General features: G+C 37.9%; 1 protein-coding gene across 1 annotated transcript; it reads right to left on the reverse strand.

Annotated features, from left to right (window-relative positions):
* Window positions 1–4,870: 4,870 nt before the first annotated feature.
* LOC126389280 (protein S100-A5-like) lies at window positions 4,871–7,212 on the reverse strand. Its single transcript, XM_050042869.1, has 3 exons — window positions 7,164–7,212; window positions 5,118–5,254; window positions 4,871–5,012 (listed from the first exon to the last, which is right to left on the reverse strand). The coding sequence occupies exons 2-3, from the start codon at window positions 5,247–5,249 to the stop codon at window positions 4,881–4,883; spliced, it is 264 nt and encodes an 87-aa protein (XP_049898826.1). The 5' UTR covers window positions 5,250–5,254; window positions 7,164–7,212; the 3' UTR covers window positions 4,871–4,880.
* Between the last annotated feature and the right edge of the window lie 2,758 nt (window positions 7,213–9,970).

Raw genomic sequence — 9,970 nt, forward strand, 5'->3', positions numbered from 1 at the left:
AGGTGCCATTTCATTCTTGTCTTAAGGCAGTTTGAGCTGGTTTGTCTGACAACTGAAGAAAAGCATAAAGAATATTAAAGTAGACCTGATACCTGATTTGGAATAATAATGCAACAAGGGTAATTTAACCTTAAAGACAATAACTATTTAAGCTGCCCAATTGAAACCACTGACCGTATGGATGAATAATGACGTAGACAGTCGATGGTTGAACGTGGAGAAATCAGCTTGTCAGCATGAATTAGCAGAAATGCCTTGGGTTTTCTCAGAGAGATTGCAACATTAATTAATGGACTAAATTCACATTGCAAATTTGGAAAGAAGTGCAAAAGACTTATGATTTACCTTGCCTTATTTCAGCCCTTACTCCCATTGGGTCCATGAGGGACTTAATCCCCTCTCACATGGACACAGGCGTCAAGGACTGGTCAAGATTTGGGTTACTTTATGTACATCAGCTTTTTGATCAGTTAGGTCAAAACTATGAACAAAAAGAAAAGAATTTAATCTTGGCAGACAGATTTCTACAGATATTTACAAGATAGACATTTCCTATACAAAAACGATGACCTTACTAAGATTCAAGCTCCTAAGGCAATAGAAACATTGATGAATCTACAAATGAATAACTCCATGGGTAAAATTATCTCCAGCATGTATATACATCAAATGTATTTTGATGTATATCATAAAATACATCAAAATGTATTTTGATACAAAATACAAAATACCCCTCAAATAAATGTATCAAAATAAAATACAAAATACTGGTGCCAGAAAATGTATCAAAATAAAATACATGTATTTTGTATTTTCAAATACAAAAAATACTTTTTTTCTTTTTCTTTTTAGCAGCGACCCGCAGCTCTATAGGTCACTCTGTCGGTCGGCTGGTTAGTCGGTCCACAAAGCTTTTCATGAATAACTCAAAAAGTCCTTGACCAAAAATGCTCAAAATTTGCATACTGCAACTAGAGACCATGAGTAACTATACCACAAAGAATGCCCACGATTCGTCCATAGGTGGCGCTATACTAACTGAAAGTCCTTGACCAAAAATGCTGAAAATTTACATCCTGCAATTAGTGACCACAAGTAACTATGCCAGAAAGAACAACCATGATTCATCCATTAATGGCGTGATAGTACCAAATGTGGTCGCAGCTATTGCAAATTTGCACTTAATTTCTCACAATTTGGTATAGCAGAGTATTCAGCTTTGGGCTGTAGGCTACCCTGAAATATTATTTATTGATTCAGATTTAGATTCAGAGACAACTATATTGATCCCACGTGAGGCAATTCATTTGTAGCATACTCATCCCAAGCATCAACCACAACAACATACAATTTCCTATGTTATGCACAGTCCAGTAAAACAGACCACCAGGTCATTGAATGGCACACTGAATGGTTCAAGTTTAAAAAACATATAGATACAAATATTAAAAAAAAAAAAAAAAAAAAGTAAAAAATATTGTTACATCCAATATTATAAGAATGTGTAGCCTATTATTTTTGCTTTTTGATTCGTGGAGAAAGTATTTTGAGTATTTTAAATACAAAATTACTCAATTATTCAAAAGTATTTTGTTACAAATTACATTTGCTTTTTATCGGCCTTATCAAATACAAATTACAAAATACTCGAATGTAATTGAAATACGTATTTTAAATACAAGTAATAGAAATACTGCCCATCCCTGATTTCTGACTATGGCTAAGACTTACTCCCACTCCCAAGACATTGCTCATCTCAATTACATCCACTGGACTCCAAATATGGCTGAATGAATGGTGACTGGGACATAAGGTCAAATGGGACCGTATAACTATACAGGCTTTATTGTCTCACCTGATGAGTGAAAAAAAAGCGTTTTTTGCTGAGTCACATGATCAAAATTGTATGCCCTCATAGGTGTGACATCACGTAGATGGGTGGGGCAGGACTTTAAACAGGAAGTTGACCTTGCAATGCATGAGGAGAGGAACATGACACAAGCTTTAGCTAGATTTAATCATGAGGTCATAAAACCATCATAGCTGATATACTGCACAAACCTTTGATAGAAACATGATTATAATGTACAACTGCTCCAAAACCAGTAAAAATGTTCATATCCTGTGTCCTGTCCTGGGACAGAGCTAAAAAGCTTTGCTAATAACGAAAATGACAAACCTTGCAATAGAGAGCCATTGTGTTTGCTCTGTGTGCTCTAGGTTAATGCTTCCCAACCTCTTCATGTGTGCAAAACCCTAATCAAGCATAAAAATATTGATGGATTAGCTGGATTTTACTAGATGTTTTTCTTGCAGGCCATTTTTGCCAGCTGGACTAACCAGCTAGCAAAAATCTTACACTGATACACTATCCAAGCCAAACCTAACTTGATCTCTTAACCCAACCATAACTAATCCTGACTAGCATTTTTTTTTAACCTCAACTAAATGTGTTCATTTTTGTTCAATCCAAGTAAATGAATTAAATGAATCTTGGACTTCAATTTTTTTACCCCTCAGTTAAATGTGTTCAATGAAATTTGGTGGGAGAGAATTAAGGGAGGATGTAGAAGGGCAGGGGTCGTGACAGTGAGGAAAGACTGCTTTATATTGTATGAATTGTGGACAGACTTAAGAAATAAAGTTTAACAGAAATGTACATTGAGTTTTTATTCATAATGATGAACAGGAAAAGAAAAATGTGCATGTTAAAATATATCAAATTATGAAATAATTTGTGCAATAAATATGCTTACACTAGCCTAAATCAGTGATGTTCTGTCCCAGTCACCCAAATGTTACAAAAAAAGAGGTTTGGGGGGCGTTGGTAGCATAGTGGATAGTGGCGGCGCTCCACGTACAGAGGCACTGCCTTGCCACAGCGGTCACGGGTTCAAGTCTGGCCTGCAACCCTTTGCTGCGTGTCAGTCCCCGCTCTCTCTCTCTCTCTCTCTCTCTCTGTCTCCCCATTTCACACACTGGGGGTCAGTTTACTTAAAAAGGTATGTCACATCTCGAAATATGATACAACTGTCTTTCCTTCTCAGATGGACTGATAACATATTCAGAATTACAGAAATGTATCATTTGTCAGGTCATTTTTTACATTTATGGCAAGAAGGCTTACAGAAAGAGGAAATTCAAAAACTGTCCCAATCATCCTTCATTTTCCCCACATTAAACTAGAATGCTGCATTTTAAGTGATAATTTGTTTATGTTTGTTGTTTATGTTATCCACATTTACATTGCAAATTGTGTATTGTAAATGGTTCTGAATTCCCCCTCCTTAAAGGGTAATTAATAATAATGAATCATAACAATAATGCATTGCATTTATAGACTATAGCGCTTTTTGTAACACAAAGCAGTGAAGGCACTGTCTCTACCATACAATCAAGTATTATATTTCCTTTGTAATCTGGGTAAAGATGGAAAAAAAAAAAAACCAAATCAACTTCATCTGTTATTAGTATTCTAAATGCTACAGGCAAGGCAGAAGAGCATGATTTTTTTTCAGTGATTATCTGTCCCGTATGTGTTTGTAGCAAATATGAAAAACAATATATTTTTTATATAAGTTACAAACTGTAGCTTCAACTTTTACATAGTTTTATTTGTGAAATGTTTGAAGGCAATGCACTGACATTTATTCTGACACATTTGGTCCAGTTTGTCTGATGGACTCCTCTCCTTTTTTTTTTTTTTTTTTTTTTTTTTTTTTTCTTAAACATCAGCGCAACTACAGAGGCCAAGCAGATGATGATGCTGGTTTGGCAATGGTTGTGCTGGACTGCACAGCTTCTTGAGAAGACAAACTATTGCAGTACTGGGGGCTTAACAAAGTGCACTTATACTGTGGACAGTGAAAGGCTGTATGGGCTCAGACCTAGTCTCCGGCTGGAGGACTCACACCAGGGATGTTGCGGTTCACTAGTGATCTCCAAATGAAGCTTCATAAACCATTAGTTGTATGTATTAACTCCACTAGATGGCGCTCTTGGTTAAAACAAAAAGGCTCGATGACTGTATTTATTGAGTCAAGGTGCTGTCAATGCTTTGTTGTACAAAGACTGCCATCTTGTGGGCTGAAAATGGTTCATGGAGCTTCATTTGGCCATCACTACTGTTTAAAAAAGCAAACTACTGTTTAGCTCAGTGTCACATATTATAGATGAAAACAGAAACAGGCTCAGGGTTCATTAAGATAAAAAAGAACCTGTCTCTCAGTTTCATGAAAAAGGCTTGTGTCAGAGACAGCACAAACATGTCATAACATATCACTTCAGTTGTTCTGCGACAGCTGTATGTTGTGTGGTGCTTTAATCCACTGAATGTGTAACAAGTTAGATTTAAGTGGAATGTGTGGCAGTGCCATGTTAGTTCATGTAAACACAAAGCTGAATGTTAAAATGTGAGCAGCAGTACATGCTGATTATACAATTTGCCACTTGGCCAAATTGGTCAATATGTTTTCCTGACACTTAAACATGTCTCTATTCTTACTTAATGTAAAAACATTTTTAAAAAATACATCTTCAGTTTGCAATAGTTATGAAGCTGAATGTTGCAGCATGACAGAATATAGCTTCATACACCACTACATTTATCTAACAGCTGTAGTTACTAGTTCATTTTACAATACTGACATGTTTCAGAATCAGTGAAACACTCAAAGTCAGCACATTTAAAGGCCTACATAATAACCCATCTGTCATTAATCTGTGTTTTTAACCAAGTTTCCCCTCTCAGAACATGTGATGATGACAGGTACATTCTACACATGTGACTGTAAAACTGTTGCAAGTTGGTTCTCTCAGTTTTTTCCATTCAGTAGAAATTAAACAAGGCAAGAAAGTTTGAGGCATTATGGCCAAATTATTTATTTTTTCATAACATCAACAATCTCTGTGACGGCTATTACATACATGACATACTCCTTGAAAGTAACAACACCATCCCCGTCTTTATCCAGCTTCTTGTAGAACTCGTCTATCTCAGCTTGCTTTGTGTCCTAAAGAAAGAAAGGGGCCGTGAGCAGATTGTAAAACAAACAAATTAAAATATCAGAGGCATTCGCAGCTCTCTGTTGGAATAGTGCAACATCTTTTCTACTTACTCCAGTGTCAAACTCTTTGTGGAGCAGTTCAGCAAGTTCTTTCTTGGTCAAAACTTTCATGTCATCCTTTTGTGTAGCACGCTGGTTGAAGGTATCCTGAAGTTGATTCACTGCGTTAACAAGCCCAGACATGGTGGCTGGAAGGAGAAAATATTGTTGACTGTGTAATCCAGTGTTCCAGTGTGGTAATGCCTCGTGTGTGTGTGTGTGTGTGTGTGTGTGTGTGTGTGTGTGTGTGTGTGTGTGTGTGTGTGTGGCTTCCAACACTGGATGCTGACATGGAAGCTTACATTGTGTGAGCAACTATCTCAGCTGGCAATCAGAGGCAGACAGCCATTTACACTAACATTCACACCTGCAGGCAATTTAAGGTCCAGTTGGACAAACCTCGGTTCAAACCCAGAACCCTCTTTCTGTGAGGTTACAGTGCTAACCACTGCTCCACCGTGCCACCCATAATTGTTAAAGACCACAGATTGACGTGTCCTATTTAGATGAAGCCCACACAGCAGGGATGTGCACAGACAATTTGAGGGGCTGTTGCTCTAACCTGAAAAAAGGGCACCCCCACCCCTGGTTTTAGATGTAAAATATGATAATTTAGCTAACCATAAATCAATCTGAAATTTGCAAACTGTTTAAAATTTCATAGATTAATGGACTGAAAAAAAAAAACCCAGCACACTGTTGGTGCAAGCTAACATAACATAGTGCAAAGTAAATTAAGTTAATCTAAATATGTATTTACACCATTTGTTTACATGTAGTGTTTTGCCCCCTGTAAATGTTGGGCTATATTTGTCAAATATTCTTTGTTTTATTAAATTGAATCTATAAAGAAAACACCAAAGTTCTCTGTTAAATGTAGTGGAGTAAAAAGTTCAATATTTACCACTAAGATTTAGTGAAGTAGAAATATAAAGTAGCATTAAATCGAAATACACAAAGTACATGTACCTATTTTGTACATAAGTACAGTACCTAAGTAACTGTATCTAATTACATTTTACCATTGCAGAGCAGCTGTGGGTGGATCTGAGAATAACAGCCTGGGGAGGTGTGCCTGGGACACTCCTGTTGTAATGTGTAGAGAGGAGAGCAGAACACATTTGGCCCAATTGTTGCGAGTGAATATAGGCCTACTATGTGGTTTGTTGGGCAGATTGGTTGGTTTATTATTTTATTTCTTCAGAGAACCGGCCTTTTCTCATTTTGTGTAAAGATTTGTTGATTGTTAATCTTTAATTGTTTTATAGACGACTAAATCATGCACAATATGGCATAGTTTCCTTTGTTGTTGCCTATTCTTATGATAGATAGTGAATGCTAAAGACCATCATCTCTGTGTGAATTGATTATTTTGCAGTGTTAAACTGTATCTGCATAAGTGTATGAGTGGCACAGTAGTGCAGTGGTTAACACTGTTGCCTCATAGCAAGAGGTTTCCTGGTCTTAGGTATGAACCTTTTGTTTTCCCGTGTTAGTGTGGGTTTTCTCCGGGTGCTCCAGCTTCCTCCTACAGTCCTAAGACATGCGGGTTAGGTTAACTGGTGACTCTAAATTGCCTGTCTCAGCCCTGTGACAGTCTGGTATGTATCCGCCCAAAATCAGCTGGGATCAGCTCCAGCAATTCCAATCTGAATACGATAGGCATTTACGAATAATAAATAAATTATAAATGAGTGTAAGAATACTGAAGTAAATAAATAAATAAATATGTAAGTAAGTAATAGATCTGTATGTGAGCTTCAGTGAGTGGTGCCCTTTTTTTGCTTCAGCACCTGTCCCCCGAAATGCCTGTGCATGGCGCTGCACAGGGATACCATTAGGTACACCATTCGTAGTTAATCAGTCTCACAGTTTAAAAAGACTCACCCCACTGGAGCCACTGACAGTTGGCAGCAACATGTTCCATCAGCACACAAACAAACCTCACCCAAATACTCACTCATGCATCTCATGCCACATAATGCTACATATCAAGTATCAGTGAAATAAAGTATATGGTTACTGCAAAAAAGATTATGAAAATATATTTCCACTCACCAGAATAGTATGATAAAGTGTAGGTTGAGAGATCGAGATTGTTGGAGGAATGTGAGCAGAGAGCGCAGAAAATGGTTTTAAATAGAGGCTGACACGCCCTCTTTCCAAGTCTCCACCCTTCTTTCTGTTCTTTAAAATGTCAAAATGATAATGCTAAAGTTAACTCTTTCTTGCTTTTCCCTTGATGTAAGCCCCCTTTCATTCTAGCAGTGATACTAATGTGGAAAAGCTACAAGTCATATTTGCATATAAGCATGCAAACTGAGGATTGCATGTCATGTAGTAAGTAATGGTGGTCAATATAATCTTGCAGTCTGCATGATAAGGGAACATCAAATCCTCTATTCATAACCCGTAAGGATGTTTTAATTTTAACATCACCTTAGACATGTTTTTAACCTTATATCAAGGTAAACATTGACAAGGACGTATATTTCACCATTTATGTTACACAGCTAGCATGTTACCAATGTTAGTTGGCAAAACATGCCGTCAAACTTTTTCATGTAGAAAAAAATGTATAAATAGAGCTGTGCATTGATCAGTCTGGTAGCAAATTAATTTGATAACTTCCTGTGTTCAGAATCTGCTGCAGAAGTCCAATTTTTTTTCAGTGTGCTTGAAGCGATTCTCGACTGAAAAAAAAAACAGAGGGTGTGTTGCGAAAACATAATGGAGATCATGGAGGTTGTTGTAGGAATTAACTGAATTTCAGTTGACTCACGTACAGAGCCATGTGGAAAATAGGTGGAGAGACAGCTCACTGAAGCACACACAATATCTGTGAACACGAGCTTCTCTCTCTCAAAGCCAGACACCAAATAAGTAAGTCTCAAACTTTCCATGTCATCAAATATAAAGTCTGGAGCTGCTCCAAAGACAATGAATGGGAGACTGATTTTGTGGATCCACAGAGTGTTGTTGCTTTTTAATACTCAAATGAGTTTTATTCTATTGTAGTATTCTCTGTCTCTTCTGGTCTTCGGGATTAAATATGTCTTTGTGGATTAGAACAGAAATTAAGGTTAATTTATTTTTAATTTATTAATTTACATTTACAAAGAGTGCATTCAAAGTGTCACTTACAGTGAGACACATTTGAAATCAGGTTACTTTTGTGGCCTGTAGTGTGCTGGCAGGTATCCACTTCTATTGCCTCAACTAGCACTGAATGTTTATAGACCTGCACAACCTGTTCTGATTGTAATCCTGCTTTCTCACGCAAGCAGTTTAAGCCCTCTATCATTCTGTATATTTTATAATCATAACCAGCGCCGCAAGTAAAAGAGTAGGAAGTGGGTACGGGTCCATTGCCCCCCACAAACTTTACTCCCCTGGCCAACATTCGCTTTAAGTCGCAGATCAGTGTATCACGGTTGGAGTGATCACATTGCAAGACTGTCTGTAGTTTCTTAATGTTACAGCCTGCAGCAGCACCTTTAGTCTGCTGGAGTGTGAGCGAGTTAATACACTGCGGAGTTAATGAAAATCTGTGAGTCTTCATGCAACATGTACAGTTTTATGCCCTGTTGTGCAAGTGTTGTTTGACTGTTTCTGAAGATTTATACAGATAACCTCAAGTTTGTAAGTGTGTTAATAGCATCACCTTCATGAAAATAATAACCTGAGACATAAATGATGACTAATGTAGTTCATGTAATTTAGTAACTACTCTTTCTTCCTGCTTTTTTCCCTCTTTATTTTTAAGAAAAGGCGCCATCTGGGTCGGGTGTGTCCTTGTCCCAGCCTGAGGCATGATGACTCACCTGAGATTAACAATTTTGGCTTGGGGGCCACAGACACCACAACCAGCAGCGCTGGGTATTACGAGGCTCCTGAAGGGCCATAGCTAATTGTGGTCCAGTGCAGCTCACAACAGCATTACCCATCACGTTTTTATGGTGAAATCCCATTTACTACAGTCTTCACTATGGTGCAGTGGATCACAGCTCTGCCACGTTGAGAGGCAGAGCAGATAGCATCTCCACCTGTTGCACAATAACCTGGGTTCAATTCCCTGATCTGTGGAGCTAAGTTTTCTACCAGGTCCTGACAATTCACCAAGGAAGACAGAAGTTACACAGCTGCAGCAGCAGTTGTTACTGCACAGCAGACAGGAGGTTTCAGCTTGTTACACTGTGCTGTTCAGTGACCATACAACTTGGTTAATGGTTAAAGGTTCAACTCCAGACCACTGCAGTGCAGTGCATTTCAAAATCTGCATTTCCAGCAATGCTCTGAAATACATTTCAGCTGTCGGCATTCACACTGCATTTTCTACAGGGAATGCATTTTCTAGTGTGATAACAATTCCATTTTCCATCACAAATCATCAACCAGTGAAGAGCTGGTTGGGATCAAGTGTTATGTTTATGACCACAGTCTGGTTTCCTGCGCCCGTGCAGCTGCAAGCGTGCGTAGAAATATTGTCAAACAATTCACTCAAAGTTTCAATATTCTGGAACTCTGACACAAACTGATGACTCTCAAAGACCATTTCAAAGACCGATCTGAAGACTCAGGAACTCCAGCCCCATGTCTTTGTCCCTGCCCCTCTCTTTTTAATCAGTCTGCAATGTCCAGAACCTCCATTATCACATCAGCATATTTAGAGTTGTAAATGTGAAATGTTTCCAAAGATACAAAGTTTTACTGAATACAGGGCTGATCAGTGCTCTTTAATTTATCAGTTACGTTTGGCTACTTAATCATCCTGTCTATAAAATGTTCAAACTTGCTTATTTTGTCTAACAGTCAGAGAAGAAATGACCTAAATGGTATTTATCAGTTAATTTGTGTACTGACTG

The sequence above is a fragment of the Epinephelus moara genome, chromosome 4 (genome assembly GCF_006386435.1).
Source record: "Epinephelus moara isolate mb chromosome 4, YSFRI_EMoa_1.0, whole genome shotgun sequence".
In the NCBI taxonomy this organism is placed as follows: Eukaryota; Metazoa; Chordata; class Actinopteri; order Perciformes; family Serranidae; genus Epinephelus; species Epinephelus moara.

Excerpts from the sequence above, each read along its gene's own strand:
- LOC126389280 (XM_050042869.1), bottom strand. The coding sequence starts at position 5,249 with ATGTCTGGGCTTGTTAACGCAGTGAATCAACTTCAGGATACCTTCAAC. Across the intron at positions 5,013-5,117 it reads ACAAAGAGTTTGACACTGGA|GACACAAAGCAAGCTGAGAT; the intron begins GTAAGTAGAAAA and ends TTCTTTCTTTAG.